This window comes from Rattus rattus, chromosome 1, assembly GCF_011064425.1.
Source record: "Rattus rattus isolate New Zealand chromosome 1, Rrattus_CSIRO_v1, whole genome shotgun sequence".
In the NCBI taxonomy this organism is placed as follows: domain Eukaryota; kingdom Metazoa; phylum Chordata; class Mammalia; order Rodentia; family Muridae; genus Rattus; species Rattus rattus.
In genome coordinates, this window is record NC_046154.1 from 252,092,581 (window position 1) to 252,112,811 (window position 20,231).

At 48.7% G+C, this 20,231-nt stretch overlaps 1 protein-coding gene across 1 annotated transcript; it reads right to left on the minus strand.

Annotated features, from left to right (window-relative positions):
- Positions 1 to 1,136: 1,136 nt before the first annotated feature.
- LOC116914293 (cytochrome P450 2D4) lies at positions 1,137 to 11,096 on the minus strand. Its single transcript, XM_032918532.1, has 10 exons — positions 10,921 to 11,096; positions 6,421 to 6,669; positions 4,933 to 5,104; positions 4,555 to 4,707; positions 4,314 to 4,474; positions 3,755 to 3,931; positions 3,429 to 3,570; positions 3,023 to 3,210; positions 2,453 to 2,594; positions 1,137 to 2,352 (listed from the first exon to the last, which is right to left on the minus strand). Exons 2-10 carry the CDS (start codon positions 6,607 to 6,609, stop codon positions 2,174 to 2,176), a joined length of 1,503 nt encoding a protein of 500 aa, XP_032774423.1. The 5' UTR covers positions 6,610 to 6,669; positions 10,921 to 11,096; the 3' UTR covers positions 1,137 to 2,173.
- Positions 11,097 to 20,231: the final 9,135 nt, after the last annotated feature.

Genomic DNA, 20,231 nt, shown 5'->3' on the forward strand with positions numbered 1-20,231 from the left:
CCCTATCCCGCCTCCTAGTCTGATTTTTTATTCCTCTCTCATATATTACATCCTGACCGCAGTTTCTCCTCCCTCCCCTCCCCCTCTCGAAGGTTATTTTTAACCATGGCTAAATCCTTCTAATTATCTCTGATTGACGGCCACAGAATGGACAGATTTTTTTTTTTTTTTTGTATTATATACAGACTTCCTTGTCTCACAAAGAGGAGGTCCAATCCCCTCCATTTTGAAGAGCAACCTCAGCTAAAGAATCTAACTGGGCTTCCAGGTTGGAAGCAGAATTTTTCCATGGCCCAGGTCTGTGTTCCTTGAGTACTGAGTGTTTAAAAAGTTTTTTCCCGGGGCTGGGGATTTAGCTCAGTGGTAGAGCGCTTACCTAGGAAGCGCAAGGCCCTGAGTTCAGTCCCCAGCTCCAAAAAAAACCAAAAAAAAAAAAAAAAAAAGTTTTTTTCCCCCCCCTTAACTAGGGCTGAAGTTTCAATTGCGGCAGAGCCCATGATACTGGCCCCCGCCAACAGGGGAATGGGGACAGCTTGTTGTGCACGGGGAAGCCTAGCGTGTAGATTTAGGTGGGTCCCAGTGGCCACCATTGCCATAGCAACAGCAGCAGCAACAGCCACTGCCCATGAGCCTGAGGGAAGCCATGAGCCATGCAGGGAGGAATGGGGGTAACAGTGGCAGGACTGTTCCCTTTCCACTTTCGATGTTTCTCCCGTCTACAGAACTGACAGAATCATATAGAAAGGCACACGTAAAGACAAGCAGGGGTGGTCACCATACATTCTACAGACAGGCCAGGGGAGTCTGGTAATGTCTCACCTGGATCCCAGACATTGGGTCAGCCCTAACAGACGGACACAGAGCCTCTGGAGGTAACGGACCAGGCAACACTTGAGTTTGTTTCTTTTTGGGGGGGGGTGCAGTGTCAGCTTCAGGGAGCAAATGGTCAAAGGGAGTCCTAAGGCCCTGGAAAGTCCTCTGGTTGCACACTTCCTGGGAGCCCCTAGACTACCATACTCCTCTTCTCTGCACCATGGGGATCTGAGACCCATGGTGCCTCAAGGTCTGTCTCTGGGGATCTTGTTGCAACCTTTAGAAATGGTGTGAGGTATGCACCAGAGAAGACTACTCAGATATGGATTTAAACCAAACGGAGGTCTTTATTAGCTGGCTGGTGACTACACTGGGTCACCCCAATGTCGTCCTGAGCCATTCTCAGGGCGAGCTTTTACCAACAACCATATCCTGGGTTGACATACTTCAGTTAGCAAGAGCAGTTAGCTAGGAGAACTACAGAAGCCAAGATGAGTGCTTCGAGAGACCTTCCCGGAAATATAGAATTTGACGGATTAGGTCTTTGTTTTCATTATGAGAGGAACTGCTGTCTACGTGCTAAGTTTTATGGCCCAAATGGTACTTCCACCATGGAGTCAGTTGTGCTAAGGTCTGGGAGCCTGTTTCAACACCAAGCTTGCGGGGTCCTTCCACCCCTGGTTAGAGTCACTTTCTTACTGTGCATGGGCCTGGACACCAGTATCCCTGTTGGGTCATGGAATTAATGGTGACAAAAGCTTAGGAGGCAACCTGCTTCTGGACCCCCACAAAACCGTTTAGGGAAGCATGTGGTACCTAACAGGTAACCTTGGGCACTTAACCTGCATGTCATTTCCAGCCTCCCTGACTTCTCTACATCTCTGCGACGTCATATAAGAAGTTGTGATGATGCTGGCTGAGGAGTTAGCCTTGGTTGTGTAGTGGGTCTGAAATGGGGGCGTCTGGGAGAAACATCTCAAGTAGAAAGGGAACAATCCTGCCCACCATTACCTCCACCGCCCCTTCCCTCATCTGTGTGACTTACACTGACCCTTCACAGCAGTCCTTTCTGGCCCTCCTTCCAGATGTTGGCATCTATGAATAAACATCATCAATTTGGGTGAAAAGAGGGGGCGGGGGTGAAAGCAAGAATGGCTGCCATTTCGGAGGTCAGCAGAGCAGCCCTTCCATTGGGGCACATGGTCAAGGAAGATTAAGTAGGGGTGCGGATGTCCACAGGAAGGCTGCTCAGACCCCTTAGAGCCTGGAGAGCTCACAGGGATGATTCGGTTCAGAGTAAAACCATTTATTGCACACTAGGACCCCAGCAAGCACAGTGAGGGAGATGCTGTGCCTCCTCTTAGCGGGGCGAAGCACAGAGCTGGTAGGGGCGCGGGGTGGTCAGAGCACCAAAGACGCCATAGTCGCTGGGCCGGGGCTGTCCGGCGGGCACGGAGAAGCTGAAGCGCTGCAAGAGGCAGGTGAAGAAGAGGAAGAGCTCCATGCGGGCCAGGGGCTCCCCCAGGCATGCTCTGCGGCCTGTGGTGGGACAGGGGCTCAGTCAGTCTGGGGCCTGATTGGAGCTCCACCCTCCCAGCCACCCTGGGAATAGACAGGAAGTCAGGCCCCCCAGAGGTACCTGCTGAGAATGGCATGAAGGCCTCATGCTTCACAAAGTTGCCCTGGGCATCCAGGAAGTGTTCAGGGTGGAAGCGGAGGGGCTTCTCCCAGACGGTCTCATCCTTCAGCACGGACGACAGGTTGGTGATGAGGGTTGTCCCCTGACAGGAGGCACATGTTTTGGACATGGACAGGGTGTTACTTCCTAGACCGTAGTCACCAAGTTCACAGGCACAGACAGCTTCTACCTTACACACTGGATCCTTTCTTGTTAACCCAGACCTAGAAGCTTCTCAGCTCTCATTAATGCTATGACAGGGATATGTGACAAGCGACAGAAGGTGTCACATGTCTTTGTGGGTCATGGCTGTTATAACCACTCTGTCACATTTTCCCTTGCTTGCCCTTCTAGCTGTGGATTCCAGGGCACAGCTGTTGCTCTTGTTTCTCCTCCCGTACTTCCCAGGGGAAGTTGGTTCTGTGGAGTTGAGAATTGGGTTGTGTAAAGTCCAGTCCTTCTTACCTGAGCAGCTCAGGCCACTGGGTAGCTGGCAACACTGACTTAGACACTGGGGGGACCCAGGCTTACCTTAGGGATACGGAAGCCCTGCACTTCAATGTCACGAGATGTCTTGTGAGGCACACCAAGAGGGAGAATGTCTGCAAAGCGCTGCACCTCATGGATGACAGCATTGGTGAAGGGCATGCGGGCCTGGTCTGCCATCTCTGGATGCCGCACCTGCCCTATGACCTCATCGATTTCCTGTTGTACTCGGCCTGGAAGGACAGCATCCGCTCAGTTAACGAACAGCAGAGGGTGCCCCTTGTCCCTCCACTACCTCTATGATAAGGACTGGGTCCACGGGAGTAAGGTGGCCACCATCCTTGCTGGAGTCTGGGTCAAACCAGTGCTGGGAGCCACAAATGTCCCAAGTAAGCTTAAGGAGTGTGCCTTCCCCTCCCCCTCCTTTCTTCCCTTCCCCGGCCAGGCTTACACTGCACATCCGGATGCAGGATCATGAACAGCAGGGCCCAGGTCAGTGTGGTGGAGGTGGTCACCATCCCTGCCATGAACAGGTCAGCCACCACCACACGCAGGTTCTCATCATTGAAGCTGCTCTCAGGATTCCCCTTGGCCTGGCCAGGCAGAAAGGAAGGGCTCAGTAGGGAGAGGAAGTCCCACCATGGCCTCCCATTGTCCTCAGGGCAGCCCAGGGCATGAATCACTTGGTGATACACAGGACCCTACCCATCTGGCCTCACAGCTCACAGGACCTCAGCCCATAGCCTTCCGGCTACATCTCTTGGAGCTGCCAATCACCTTCTCCACCTCAGCCAGGAAGGCATCAGTCAGATCTCGGGGCGGCTGCGCAGGGTCCCAGGTCACCTTGTGTTCAGTTAGCAGCTCGTCCAGCATGGCAACGAAGGCCTTCTTTCCAGAGAATACCTTGCCAAGAAGCCCTGGGATGTGTAGGAGCATCGGGAACACATTCAGGAGCTGTGGGCAGCACAGAGGGACCAATGGGAGAGGCCAGGGGGCCCCCGGGCTCACTTGCAATAGCCCCTGGTCCCAGTGTCCTCCAGGATAGACAGGTGACATCGTTCCCTCCCTGCCAGCCTCTGACTTTCCTCTTTGCCCTGAGCTTCCAGAAGGGCCATCATACTGTGGAAATGTCACAGACCTGTGGGGCTGCCACATGGATGAGGAGCCCAGGCACTCACTATTTCTAGGCACTTCTAGCCTACCCCGTCCTTCCCATTGACGTGTGTCCATCTCCTCCCAGAATGTCCTCCTCCTGTCACTCCTGCATGTCAATCATCTCCCTGAGAGACTCCACTGTCTGAAGTCATCTGGGTACAGAGAACCCCAAGCCTCGCACCATGGGCAGGAATCCAGATTCCTCCTCAAGAGTGTCCTTCAGCAAGTCCAGGAGCCTGATGAAGCGTGGGTCATCGTACTCAAAGCGGCAGGCAAAGAGGAGGGACGCGATCACGTTACACACTGCTTTGTCCAGTAGAGTGTTAGGGCTGAAAGGGAATCCTGGGAGCAGAAATGCCAGTCAGGGCCTTGGTTGTCTCTCCCCACCTATCCCCACCTATCCCCACCAATCCACCACCTACCACTATGGTCAGCGAAGGCAGCACAGAGGCATCTGGCCTCCTCTGTCACCCACTGCTCCAGTGACTTCTTGCCCAGGCCAAAGTGACGGAAGGTGGACACAGAGAAGCGCCGCTGCTGACGCCAGGCAGGTCCATACCGCGCGAGGACCACACCTGGAGGACCACACTTAGGCCTGAGACCTCGCCCTCTTTCCCACCCCTGTGCTACTTCACTGCCACCACTGTCAGACCCTTTGCTCACCCGTTAGCCGTCTGCCTTCCTTGTCTTTTCTTTGTTCCTGTCCCTCCTCCACCTCAACTAGGTCCCAAACTGCCTCTGGTCCCCGAGCCCTCTCTAGTGTCCCTTTCCCCACCACTCCTGCCACTGTCTGCATTTGCCTTGAGAGCGTGGTCCAAAGCCCGACTGGTCATTGAAATGCAGCGGTGGCCGGTCAGCGGTGTCCTCGCTGTATTTCACCAGTGCCTCTCGCAGGGCTGGCAGCCCATTCAGTACAACCACCGACTCAAAGGCCAGCTGTAAGCTGAACAGGTCCCCAAAGCGATGTCTCAGCTGTAGGCAGGGAGTGAGGGCGTTACCAGCAAGCCTGGGTTACCGCGCTTAGCTGTTCTGGACAGGACTTGGTGGGGAGACCCAGAGTGAGCCCCACAGAAGGATGACATCTATTATTTGTCTGGGGAACTACCTTGGACTCAGACCTTGCTGGTGTCACGCATTTGCCGGTTGGTCCCACTGGCATCCCCATGTCTAGATGAGGAAACTAAGCCTCACAGATGTAGGGGAGCCTGAGAATCGGAAACAGCAAAAGGATGGGAGCAGCACTTCCTGTCTCTCAACTTTGATTTCCTGACAGAGACACTCGTTTAGGATCATGGCCCCACCCCATTTTTAAAAGACTTTATGTATATGAATAGATTGTTGCTGTCTGCAGACAAACCAGAAGAGGGTATTGATCCCATTATAGATAGTTATAGCCACCATGTGGTTGCTGGGAATTGAACTCAGGACCTCTGGAAGAGCAGTCAGTGCTCTTAACCGCTGAGCCACTCTCCAGTGCCCCTTCCTGCATTCTTGAAACATTTCCCTCCAGTGGAATGAAAAGGAATGTGAAGCCTATATGACTCGATGACTCGATTTTCCATTTATTCATTCATTCATTCAGTGTGTGTGTGTGTGTGTGTGTGTGTGTGTGTGTGTGTGTGTAATTTTTGTCTTAGTATGTAGCTAGGGTCGGCTTGGGACTTTCTATGTAGGTCAAGCTGGTGCTGAATTCACAGAGATCTGCTGGCTTTTGCCTCCTGTGATTGCTGTGAAAGTCTCCACCACTGCATTGATTGCTTTTTTCCTTTTAAAATGTTAGATTTCTTTTGGAAACAGTTTCATTATGTAGCATGGGCCTGGAACTCAGTATGTTAGACCAGACTAGCCTAGGACTCAAAGAAATATGCCCACCTCTGTCTCTTAAGCGCTGGGCTTAGAGGCGAGCACCTCCACAGCTGGCCTTTAAGTCTCCGTTTTAGAGAGAGTTTCGCTATGCAGTTCAAGATGGAATTCATAACCTACCTGCTTTAGCCTCCCAACTACAGGTGCTCTGGGATCAGAATGCAACCCCAGCACCACCACCAACCCTTACAGCCTATCCTGTTAACTGGATCTCAGACGGCTGCCAGGACCCATCTCACCTCCTAGCTGTTGCCTTTGGAAACTCCAGTGAGTCCTCCGGTTCTGCACCACCCTCCTCAGGAGGAGCCTCTTAACCCGCTTTGTCCTGGGAACCAGCTCCGTGTCCAGCATGCAGTTTCACCACCACTCACCTGTTCTAATAAGGGGTCACCATGGCCTCTCCTGACCACCAACAATTCCCTTACCTTTTGAAAGCCCGCTGGCATATTCTGGAAGTCTATCTGCAGCAGGTTACCCAGCACAGGCCAGGGCACAGGGCCCGGAGGGTAGCGAGAAGTCCAGCGCTGGCGCCTGTGCATCAGGTCCACCAGAAGTAGGAAGATGACTGTGAATATGGCTATGGGCCACAGTTCAGACCCCGTCGGCAGCCTCATGGCTGCCCTGCTGCTCTTTGGGTTTCTCTGGAAACACCTCTCAATCCCGACTACAGCCACCTAGGACCAAGGAACGATAGCATTATCAGGCCCTGGGCGCTCAGTAAGGGACCGAGCTGCCCTTTCTCCTCTGCTTTAAGCAGAGTGCAAAGAAGGTTCAAGGCAGGCCAGGGGCATTGGCCTTAGAGATCCCTCCTTCTCTAAGCTCTGTTTGTGCATGCATGTGTGCATGTTTGCGCGTGCGTGCGTGCGTGCGTGTGTGTGTGTGTGTGTGTGTTGCATCTCCCCAAAAGCAACATCTCTTCAAGAGGAATGGCAGAAAATTGTAGGCCCAGGGCAATAGCCACTGATGGCGTAGGGAATTAGAAAGCCATGATTAAGGGTTTGACACCCACCCCCCCAACCCCCCCAGCAGGAGAGCCAGCGCTTGGATGTCTGTGACCTTATCTAGAGCAAGGTTTCCACAGAATCAAGGAGTACAGGTTATATGAACTGAGCGATGGCTCAGATGGCTCAGACAAGCTTGAGAGTTTGGCTTGGCTCCTATGTGGTGTCTCCCACTCCCACAGGCCCTATTTTACTTTGTCACACACTTCTCATCAAACAGGATGGCCAAAAGCCAGCTCAGATGCGTCTCGTACCCTTCCACTGCGAGCAGTTGGCAAATGCTAGCGATTGCACGCGCTGCAGAAGGCTCCCAGGCCTCTCGCTCATTCAATCATCAAAATTTAAAGAGAAGAAGCTAGGCTTTTCCTAGTGACCCAGACAGACCTCTGTCCACTCCAGGTCCACTAGAATGAAGACCCTAGCTCTCTGAGCCATCCGCACAAGTCCGAGAGTCAGCGAGTTTAGCATTAGCTTCTTACACACTCTAACCTGCAAGCTTCACCGCCTCTAAGCCAGACTACGGCTGTCTGCAACCAAGATACATTCCATCGGCATGTTGTGAAAATGCCTTTGTTTGTGGGCAAAGGCCCAAACAGGAAAAAGCATTCCCTTGTTGAGTTACAATCAACGTCGCTGAGTGGAAATCACATTGCTGGGGGGTGGGGGGGAGATCAAGCTCCCTCCCCCCATTCTGCCCCTCCCCCTTTCTCGTTTCCAGACAGCTGCATTATTTGGCAATTTTGAGGAAGTCACTTAGCAACTCTGGCTGCTTTCTTAGCTGGGAGAACCATGTCTGTCCCTGGATGATAAGTAGCTACAGAGCACACATACACAGCAAAAAAAAATCATCATTTGTGCCCCCCAAATGACGATGCTGTTGTGCTCAATCCCCCCAAATATTAACAGATCAGAATTCTCCCAAAATCCAAATCAAAGTGACTCTTCTACTCCAGTCTACCTATGTCCCCTGCCCTGGCCTCCTCTTTGAAGGGAAAATTCAAACACAGGAAGTAGATCTGGCCTCAGAGGGCATTAACATTTACGGAATACACGCACGCACACACACACACACACACACACACACACACACACTCAGTTTTGACCAAACACTCATGGTGCCTCTTTGCAGTCGCAATGCCTGCTGCTATATTGACTGACTGACTGACAGATAGACAGGCAGACAGAAAGACAGACAAACAGGGGGCTTATTGCACTCATAAATCCAAAACCCCAAGATGGTGACAAGAAATGCGTTTGGGAAGACGATCTGATATTTCCAAAAGGCTTTCATGAAAAAGGTGGGAATGTCGTTGACCCTCCGTGCTGTGTTGCCTGGCTTCCCATTGCTGTCACCATGTCTAAAGGCAGGGAAATGAGTGCAGTGCGTCCAAGAAGCACAACTCTTCCCTGGCCTAACCATCACTCTTCACCTATCACAGATGTGGCCGGCAAGGCCCTGGGAAGGTGCCTGCCTTGTCAGCAGGCTTCAAAGTGACAGAGTGCGGCTGCTGGTGTGACCTGTCAACCTTAAATCTAGGTGGCATGGTCCCATGATCCTACTTTTTTTTTTCTTTTTTCTTTTATTTGGAGCTGGGGACTGAACCCAGGGCCTTGCAAGCGCTCTACCGCTGAGCTAAATCCCCAGCCCATGATCCTACTTTTTAACAGAGTGTTGCCTGCTGAGTTACAGGACAGGCAGTGAGAAGACCGGCAGGGTCACAGGCTCAGTGTGGGCTGTATGAGTGGCTTCCCTGAGTAAGGAACCCTGCAGGGGTAGAGGGGAGCCAAGGAATCCTTCTACTGGGCAGCACTGTAGTCCAATGCTCCCTGCCTCTCTGACAGGATGGTGAAGGGACAGAAGCCTGAAAGTTGTCTTAGAAATAGGAACACTTCCTTTTTGACAGTTTGTTTCCAAGTAAGAACCCTTGTGTACAAGAAGCTTCCTAGCACAGCCAATGAACAGGCCCTCTTCTGCCCATTTAGTAGGACCACAGTCTTCTGTTGAGTGTTCCCCGCTCCCCCCCACCCCAAGCGCCAAGAGTTGCTTTCTCACAGCTTGTCAGGACATAGGCAGCAGCATAAACTGCTCAAGACGCTAACTGCCACATTGCCCCAACGGTATCTTCTATGAATAAAAGGACGTCCCTGCCCTTTGAACAGCATTTCTGACAGTGGAGACAAATCTCCCAGGGCATGTCTCCTCTCTCCCCCTCAGACAGCTGAATAGGATGAAGGGTCCGTGGTTTGTCACTGAGTAAAAACGTACTTGGACCCAACCGTCTCAAAGCCATAACCTCCAATTCATCACCAGCATGAACTTGCCAACTGTGCCCTCGAGCTTAGAAATCACACATGGAACTGGCAGGTTCAAACCAGGCAAGCTAGCAGTATAAAGGACTAGCGCAGAGCACAGAGGCTGGTGACCCACTTCAGTCTCTGCCAACGCGGACCGCTGAGGCTTTTGGAAAACATTCCATTCGCTTTCTTTTGAAACATTTTGTCCCATAGGAATTACTCCAAATCGTTTTGTTCTCTGAAGGACTATTTGCACCGTCCATGTCTGTTCTTAGGATCAAGCTAAACGGGACAGCTGCTTCCTCGGGAGCCCCAACTCTTTCTAGATCCTGTAGTCACCCCCTGCAGGAAAACCCTGCAATCCTCCACACCGTCAGAGCTGGGAGGCAGTAGTACTTTCAAAGCTTTGGGCTAGATACACATGGTGGCTCACTTGTAATCCCAGCCTTTGGGAGGCGGAGGCAGCAGGATTGCACTGAGTTTGAGGCCAGCCTGGGTTAAGGTATGAAATCTGGCTCAAAACCACAAAACAAGCAGCTGACATGGAAACCAGATGTCTAGGACAGTCTGTTAGTTAACATAGACAAGAACCGTAGGACTCTAGCTGGCGTGAGGGAAGCTTGGCTGTGACAGTGTCTGCTGCTGCCCTGACACCCACAAAACCCCAGTGGGCTGCTTGGTTGAGAACCACACTAGAGTACAACAAACTATTAACTGTAGATTTTAGTTGGTGGTCCGTGGGTGTTTACTGTGAAATTCCTCTCCCCTAATCATTAGGTCATTCCTTCCCTCCTTCCCACCCTCCCTCCCTCCCTCCCTCCCTCCCTCCCTCCCTCTCTCCCTTCCTTCCTTCCTCCCTTCTTTCCTGTTTGTTTTGAGACGAGTCTCACTGTGTAGCTGCTGTTTTGGAACTCACTATGGAGACATGTAGAGTAGACCAGGCCATCCTGGAAACTCACAGATATCCTCCTGCTCCCGTGGGCTGAGATTTTTATGCCCAGCCCAGCGTAGAATTTCTTTTAGTTTTCCCTAACTAAATGGGGGATGGGTCCTCTAAGATAGCCAATCACTTAAAACAGCATCCCAGCTCCAGAGAATGCAAGCAGGGTTGGTGGGGTCCAGGGTCCACCAACTATCCCCATCTTCCCTTCCCCACCTCCCGTGAGCCCCAAAGGGCAAGTAGCAGGGTCTTCGGAGAGAGGTCTGGTTTGCTTAGGTACTGCCTGTCCCCATGAAGACCAGAATACAAAGGGCAAGTTATGCAAAGGTCCAGGGTCAGGCTCCACCCTGCTCACTGTATGACAGAGATCCTCAGCCCTGAAGCCTGGTTATAAGCAGGTTCCCCAGCTCCGTGACTTCTGGGGTGAGCCCCCCAAAACCTGCCCTTTATCAGATTCTAGTTGTTTCTGGCATCTTAGCCTCGGCCGGGGACAAGCAAAAAGAGCTTACTCCATCCTCCCTCAAGCTACAAGAAGCCCCGGGGTTCCCCTCTGCCCACTCCAGCCCCGCCCAGAGGGGAGGGACTGCCAAGCTCCAGTACTAAGGTAGCCCCGGCTTAGGAGTTGGGGTTGAGGCTCGCCTCACACTCCCTTCGCAGCGAATGGGCAGACCCGCAACCATTGCCTTTACCGGTGCTTTCTGAAACCAAGTCGAGAAGTCTGGAGCCTTGCAGGACCGGGAGGAGGAGGAGCTCTGAGGAAGAAGAGAAACTCAGAGGAGGATCCACTCGGAGGTGGAGGGGGAGCTGTGAGGAGCAGCAACTCTGAAGAGAATGGCAAATTCGAGGAGGTGGGGGGAGGTGAAGGAGGAGATGGGAGGGGCGGGGAGGAGGCGGGGAGGGGAGAGGAGGAGGCGGGGGAAGAGGGGGAGGAGCAACTCTGAGGAGGAGGAGGCGGAGGAGGAGGCTTCTACTCGGAGCTGGAGGGCGACACTCTGAGGAGGCAGATCCACTCCTGGGAGGTGGGACCGATCTGAGGAGGAGGGGGAGATCTTCCTGGGAGGGAGATCTGCAATGAGGAGGCGGGACTCTGAGGACAAGGCTTCAGCCCTGACAAATCTGAGATCAGAATCTGGTCATCTCCCCCAGCACCCAGAGAGAGCCCACTGTGATTTAGTTTGTGCTCCTAGAGGGATTAGGGACCTCAATGAGCCACAGATGGTTCTTGGGGACGCTGAAGACAGAGGGAACTGCAGTGAGAATTTGAATTTTAAAAGCAGGGTAGAGATTTTATTCACCCTTTACACACAAGGGGACCATCCTGAGATTAACAGTTAATTTCCTATCAGAGACCATAGAGGCCGGAAGACAACAGGACAACACATGCAAATCCTGAAGAACATCATCCACATTGCCTTCGTTAAGAAAAAAGTACCCTTCAGGAAGTAGAAAGCAGGTCATTCCCAGATAAAAGTTGAAGGTAATCGTCAATGGACTTGGCATACAAGGGGCAGTGGAGGGAGCTCTCCATGCTGAAATGAAGTGATACTAGCCAGTTAACTCACAGCGACAGAAGAAAAGAGCACAGGGCACAGTAAGAACACAGTAAAAGTGCTAGTGTATAAAACACAGAAATAGCCTGTGGCAATGAAAGTACAGTGGGGGAGGGGGAGAGACGAGATGCACCAGATCTGTATACTACAGAAGGTAACTTGTTATTCAGATAAGGTTTTTGTAAGTTTAAGGTGTTGGTTTATGCCTGGAAGCTTCCTCTCCAGCTATCCTGGAATATGTAGTGTGGCAGAAACAGCAAGGGAGGCTTTGCCTCAGCAAGGAGGAAGAGGGGAACTGAATCCCGGATGTTATCCTTTGACCTCTCTATATGCACTCTGTGGCACTCCCCCAACCCCGTGTACACACCCTAATAATGAGTTTTAAAAGATGTTGATTTGATCCCCAAAGTAAATAATGGGAATCAAATAAAAGGTACAGAGACGAAAGGAGGGTCAAAGAGGAACGCTAAGATGCCAACAACATGAGGAAGGCAAGGGCAGGGGAAGGGAAGAGGAAAGGAATGCAGAAATAAATGGAAGAGGTGGTGAATCGCCGTGACACAAACATTTGGATCAACAGTGACTCTGGGGAGGGACAGTCATGGCAGAAGCTGAAGCAGAAACTGTAGGGGATTGTAGTGGTTTTTTGTTTGTTTGTTTTTGTTTTTGCAGATGTTGCTTTTTGCTTCCTATTTTTTTCCTTTATATTCTTATCGATACTTTGTTTATGGGTCCTTCTTTTAGCTGTCTCCTCACAATATCTTCTCTGGCTCAGCTCAGCTTCTCCTATCTCAACTGTCGCCAACTGTCTTCTCAGTCTGCTAGCCCATTCACTTTAAACTGTCCCTTATTTTCACTCTTCTCCTCTCTAGCCTTATTCAGTCTTCTTTCTTCCTGCATCAACTGTCTTCTGACTCTACTCTTCTGTCTCCTGGGCCTTACTTCTATCTACTGAGTCCTAATACTCTCATTTTCTCTCCTACAACTACTCTCTCCAGCTCTGTACTCTCTGCTCCACTGCTCTTGGAATCAAGCCTCCCATTCTGCCTAGCCACAATGGCGGCCACATGTCTTTCAGTGTTTTTTTTTTTTTTTTTTCTCCTTCAATCAGCTTGCCACATTAGGTGCCAAATGTAGCTTTTTGTAAAAGCTTTTTTTGTTGTTGTTCTTTAATTCTTTCTCTTTTCTTTTTAACAGCTACTTTGTATGCTAAGAAGATCCATTCTAAAATACCATCTTCACTTTGCATAATGAGCCAACTAGGAAAATGAGTAGAAGGCAAAATAACTAAAACATGGTCCAGTTTGGGATCTATACAATCCAAATATGATCCTTGTAGTCTCCTTTTCTACTAAAGTTAACACTTTCTCTGCTTCCTTTGTTAGCTGTCATGGACTAAGTCTGAATCTCCTTGTAATGTTTGAAACAAATTACTTAACTTATGAGTCGTTAATCCAGTGGGGGTGCTGTATCTAATTAACATCTCCCATTGATTTTTGAAAATCATTAAGAGTTTGCAGCTGATCTCTTCTGATCTGTACCTTCTGTGGTTGACTTTTTTTGTTGACTTATTTCATAACCTAGATAGTGGATGGAATCTCATCTCTGTTTTTTGATTTTTACAGGAAGAAGCAATCTGCAAACTCCAACAAGGTAAAATTCTTTTGGTTTCACTAAACATTTTCTCTAAAGTATCTGCACATATGTCAGCCAACAAAATATCATCCATGTCATGGTAATTAACGGATTGAGGAAATTCCCTATGAATTATCTCTATCTGATGTTGCACAAAAAAAAAATTGGCATAGGAGCTGGATTATTTAACATCCTTGTGGAGGAAGTTTCCACTGATACCTTTTTACAGGTTGTATATTATATACGTAGGCAAAGTGAAGACAAATTTTTCATTATGCTGCTCTTGTAATGTGAGAGTAAAACAGCAGTCTTAAACCAATTATTATCATAAGCCATGCCTTAGGTGGTGAAGAAGGCAAAGGAATTCCAGGCTGTAATGGACCCATTGGTTGGATTACTCTGCTCACCACTGTCAAATCTGTTAATATTTTCCATTCCCCGATTTCTTCTTTTATAGCAAATATGGGGGGAATTCCATGGGCTGGTAGACTCTTCTGTATGCTGAACCTCCAGCTCTTCTTGTACCAACTGCCCAAGTGCCTGTAATTTTTTTCTTTAGTTAAGGGCCACTGCTCTATACACACAGGCTTCTTAGTCAACCATTTTAAAGGTAGGTTGTTGGTATGATTGGAGCAGTCCCCCATATAAATTTGGAAACTCAATCCCTGTTCCACCCTGATTTTGGACAACCTGCACAGTCTGGGATTGTTCTGGATCACGTTTTTTCTTTTTTTTTTTTTTTTGGTTCTTTTTTTTTTTTTGGTTTTTTTTTTTTCGGAGCTGGGGACCGAACCCAGGGCCTTGCGCTTCCCCGGCAAGCGGTCTACCACTGAGCTAAATCCCCAACCCCACGTTTTTTCAATACTTTCCACCGAAGCATCTTCCGTCTCACTCTTTACTTTAGAACTGTCTCTGGTGTGGAGGGAATATTAACCTGAGCTCCCCACTGCTGTAATAAATATTGTCCCCATAAATTTATGGGCATGTCAGCCACTAAAGGCCTTAACTTTCCTATTGGCCTTCTGGTCTCACACATTTATTCCATCACACACTTGGCTTTATCTGAGATATTTCCAATCCTGAGGATCTGGGTATAAACCTTTTGAAGTAGCCATTCTGAATTCCAAGATTATTAACTTTTTTTGTGAAATTATAGTTGCATTATCTCCTGTATCCATCAAACCTTCTATTCCAATGTCAATCACTTGTAACCTTAATTTTGGCCTCTGATCACTAGCAACTGTTTCCCAGAACACGTGCTTTCCAGTGTTTCCAAACCCTCCTGGTCTTTCCACTGGGGCATCTTTGCCTTGGATATAGGGAAACAAATAGTAACAGTAAATAGTTGAGCAATTCTATCACCTGTGTTAAATTGCATCTCTCTCTTTAACCTAAGCCAGTATTTTAATTTCTCTTTTGAAATCTTCATTATAATTCTTGGGTGCACAATAAACCCTTGGGAAGTCAAACTGCTCCTTCCCAAGACCATTCCTACTATCCTTTGAGGGCAAAGGACCATACACTCAGTAGATATTTTATAACACAGGACTTTTGGGGATAGTGTAAGACGTTGATCTATGGCCAAGTCTAGAGAGGCATTGCCTTTAGTAGCATGAATTCGATCTGCAATACTTAGTTGAGTATTTTTCTTCCTGTTTGTTATTTCAGGGAAATGGTTCATACTTTTGCTGTGGGGCCTCAAGCTAGCAACCCCTTATCATTTCCTAATGGTGAGCAATTGACTTGTACATCTGTCTTGGACCTATGTTCATTGCCACATCATCTGCATACTCCTATAAGTCTGGACCTTCTTTTGGATTTATATTTTGAAAACCATTGCTCTTAGAGATGCCTTGCTCACAATTTGGTTTCACATGTCCATATTTCCCACAATTAAAGCACTAGGCCTTTTTATATCAGAGATCTCTAGCTATTCCTTGGCCTATATTAGCATGTCATAAGTTAGAACCAGTATCATTTATATTCTTTATCCATTCATCTATGGGCACTGCCCATGCCTTCAGTTGTCTTATGGCTTTTTACACTCTGCAATTGCATTTTCAAATGCTAGGGTCTCTATCAATACCCGTCTTTCATCGGGGTCTGCGACAGTCTTATTTACTGCTGAGATCCATCTTTGTGAAAAAAAAATCAGTAAAGGCTTCTCTGGTGCCTTGTATAATTTTGGTAAATGGTGTGGATTTCTTTCCTGGCTCAACTTTGTCCCAAGCTCTTAAAGCTGCTAAATGACCTTGTTCTACGATTGCATCTTCAAAGTGGACCTGTTCTTGTATATCAGCATAATAACTTTCACCTATCAACTGTTCTCTCACTATATTAATTCCCCCTTGCTCTATTGTGCTGTTCCAAACTCCTGGCTTCTTCTCCTTGTCATGGCAACCATTACAATTGAGGACTAGCCTCTAGTATAGCTGTTATCAATTCCCTCCAGTATTGGGGATTAATTCTATTTTGAGTAGCACAATTATTTAGAGAATGTTTCACATATGGCAAGTGCATTCTGTAAGACATCATTGCCTCTTTAACTGCTTTAGGTCCTTCATTTCTTTAGGACTCCATCCTATTTCATTGTAACCATGTGGATTATCCTCGCTAGCAGGCATATGCTGTATAATAAGTACTGGGAACACTGTTGGTTATTTTTTGACTAAGGACTGCCTGCCCTCCCAAAGGTGCTGTAGGTTTAACCCTGTTTCCTGAAAAAAGCTGTCTCATCTGACCATTCTTCTGCTTTTTCAATTATTTGACTAGGCTGCCCTTTGACACAGTTCTTTCCCCTCTTTCTACCTGGGGAAAACTCTTCAGATTCAGTCTCAGGGGATGGACCTATTTCTTCTTCTTTTTCTTGATGTTCTTCCTTTCTTTGCCCAAGCTTCTCTATTTCTACCTCTATTTCTTCCCATTTACTCAGACAATCTTTTCTCTAATTCTTCCTGCATTTCTTTCTGTTGCTTAGACAGTATTTTATAAACAAAATAGCCAAAAATGAGAAAAGAGAGAGGGGAGGGGGAGAAACAAGCCTGCTGCTAAAAACCATGTAGGTGATGTCCAACAGCAGCTTCAACAAACTCCCTATCGGCTTTTAGAAACAAAATATCCATCCCTTCTTTTCCTGTCTTTTGCTCTACCCACACAGGCTTGTTAGTCAACCATTTGAAAGGTAGGGTGAGGTGAAGGAAAACAGCACGCAAAAGCAAACACACACCCAAAAGCCATACACTAAAGACTGGGGATGTGGCTCAGAGGTAGAGCATCTCACCAGGATGCAACTGAGCCCAGTTCAAACATTAGCATAACAAAAATTAAAATAAAAAAATTAAAGTTAGAGGAAAACTAGATGTAGACTAGATGCGAGAGAGGGAGGGAGCTTTCTGGTCAACACCTGTACCAATGGAGGGTGACTAATGCCAAGTCGAGATGGAGCTCACAGAAGAGCACTTTAGTGTGCTTAAGCCAGGTTCAAAGATGTCACCTCTGTTTATTAAAATTTCTGTTCCACTTGGCTAAGAGCCTATCTTCACTAGTCACTGAGGGCTGTGGGTCTTTGACCATTGGATGGTCAGAGGAGCCAAGGTGAAGCTGTATGATATGTTCACACAGGAGCACAGGTAAGGCAGACAAAGACACCAGACATGGACTTCTGGTCCCTATGAGCAAATGTATAAGTGAATTCCCCTAAATAAACACAAACAGATATGGACACAAAACGCGCACATACACATGACCATGCATACACACACACACACACACACACACACACACACACACACACACACACACACAGAAGTTTAAGGATGCCAAGGAGGTAATTATAAACCCATGACCACAGGAGCATCATTCATATTGGTTGAAGGAGGAAACACAAGAATCCACTGACAGATGAGTGGATTAAAAAAAGAAGAAGAAAAGAAAAAAAGAAAATAAAATATGACCTTCATGCTGTGACCCCAGAAATAAATCATAATAAAAAGGTTTTTTTAAAAAAATATTTATTAGAGTTTAATTTGTGTGTGTGTGTGTGTGTGTGTGTGTGTGTGTGTGTGTGTGCACTCACTACACTTGTATGGGTGCCTAGTGCCCCCTGAGACCAGAAAAGGATGTTGGGTCCCCTAAAGGTAGAGTTGCATTTGCCTATGAGTCCCAGTGTAGATGTAAGAGATGGAACTTGGGTCCTCTGGTAGAGCAGTAAAAGCGTTTAACCTCTGAGCCATCTCCCCAGCCTCTATAGGCTTTAAAAGTATGCACACAGCATGATATTTATTTTATAAATCAGGGGCAGCAAGAGATTAACAGAAATAACAAACGAAATCCGTAGGCAAATGGTTGGAACTGGAAAATATCATCCTGAGTGAGCTAACCCAATCACAGAAAGACATACATGGTATGCACTCATTGATAAGTGGCTATTAGCCCAAATGCTTGAATTACCCTAGATGCCTAGAACAAATGAAACTCAAGATGGATGATCAAAATGCGGATGCTTCACTCCTTCTTTAAAAGGGGAACAAGAATACCCTTGGCAGGGAAGAGAGAGGCAAAGATTAAAACAGAGACTGAAGGAATACCCATTCAGAGCCCGCCCCACTTGTGGCCCATACATATACAGCCGCCCAATTAGACAAGATGGATGAAGCAAAGAAGTGCAGACCGACAGGAGCCGGATGTAGATCGCTCCTGAGAGACACAGCCAGAATACAGCAAATACAGAGGCGAATGCCAGCAGCAAACCACTGAACTGAGAATAGGACCCCGTTGAAGGAATCAGAGAAAGAACTGGAAGAGCTTGAAGGGCTCGAGACCCCATATGTACAACAATGCCAAGCAACCAGAGCTTCCAGGGACTAAGCCACTACCTAAAGACTATACATGGACTGACCCTGGACTCTGACCTCATAGGTAGCAATGAATATCCTAGTAAGAGCACCAGTGGAAGGGGAAGCCCTGGGTCCTGCTAAGACTGAACCCCAGTGAACTAGACTGTTGGGGGAGGGCGGCAATGGAGGGAGGGTGGGGGGGGAACAGCCATAAGGAAGGGGAGGGGGAGGGGATGTTTGCCCGGAAACCGGAAAGGGAATAACACTTTCGAAATGTACATAAGAAATACTCAAGTTAATAAAAAAAAAAAAAAAAAAGAAATAACAAACGAGAGTTGTAAGAAACAGAATATGTCTATGAAAGTTCTTCGAATGGGAGCCCTTCTCTCAGATATCCCAGGATTATCTACCGTAATTGAAGCCAGAGAGTTACCAGTGAGTTCTGGGTGAGCAGCGCTCACTCCTACCGTTTGTCTGTAAAGAGTTAGTGTGACGCCTGCTGAACATGTGGGAGCCTTGAAGTCTAAAGTCCGTCACAGGAAGATAGGGTGCGATTGCCCTCTGTCAAGTCACAGAAACAGAAGCAGAATGAGCTGTGCTGGGGTGGTGCAGAGGACAGAAGGAGGAGCTGCTGTCCTGGGGTTCAGAGTGACATTTTAGCAGATGCAGTGATCTGTGGAGGGGTTGCGGTAGTGGCTGCACACCAGGCATGACTTGCAGCACCGAGCTGTAAGGAGAATGAGCTGAGGGTGGCTCACTGGTGCTTGCTGCTGGAGCGGAAGGCCCTGGGATCGATCCCCAACACCACAAGAAATCCACTGGTAACGCTGGTGAATATTAGTGATGCCTGACTGAAATAAAACAAAACGACGCTCAGATGAACGCATCAAGCTGCCTGGTGTGGCAGGGAGTGTGGCCAGGGCCGTAGAGCGACCTCAGCTGGGGGAGCTCTGTCTGCACATTCCAGGACAAGGGCCTGAGTCCTGTCAGGCTGAGGGAGACCTTGCCTGAGAGCCGGGACACGCTGACAGCAGTGTCTCTGCACAGCTGGGGCTGAGGGCCGTGTGGCACCATTTACACCTGCAACAGGGGTTTGGGCAAGTGGATCCCTGGTTCCCTGAGTGTGACTTGGAGCTTGTGGAGACGGGGGAGCCATGGGGTGCTCATCTCTGTGGCACCAAAAAAGCCCCTGGACAGTGAGGCTCACTGAAGTCCCCTGTGGGACGTGTCCTCACCTGAGTCACACTGGTGACTGGGAGTCCAACCCTCTGACACATCTGACAGATAGCTGTGAGTGTGCAGACACCCTGATCTCTGCTGTCACTTTGCCTGCTGCTGCTTTTCTTCTGTTATTTCTCTGCAGTCACCACTGTGAGGACAGTAGCCTTCCTGTCTCTCGGAGCCTTTCCAGGCACTCACGGCACTCATGGGGGTCTTGGGGACCACCATGTCATGTCGGCAGACAGGAGCAATGCTGAGTCTTAGTGGAAGCCTGTTATATCTGTCCTTGAGACCCCTGGAGACCTGACCTCTGCCTGCAGTCTGTCACCACCCTGGTCACCAATGGCAGGCCTTGGCGGGTAACACAGGGTAAGTTGTTCCTCCTGACACAGCCTACCTTTTCATTTTCTTCCTTGCTCCTCCCTTTCTCCCTCCCTCCTTCCTGTCTGTCTTCTTTGCACTTCCTCTTCATAGCTCTGGTTTGGTTTCACCAGGCTGTCCTTGTTGTATAACCCAGGCTGACCTAGGCCTTGCTGTATATCCCAGGAAAGATCCACATACACGATCCTCCTGATTTGGGCTCTTAAGTGCTGAACCTGCAGCCTGTGCCCGTGGACCAGGCTCAGCACAGGGCACAGCACTCACGTTGTCCCTTAGAGAGGAATGAGGCTGGTGGCAAAGGTTGGTTGGAGGCGGTTGTCTGAGACCCAGCAGAGACAGGGCTGGGTTGAAGCAGAAAACAGCAGCAGCCTCAAGACT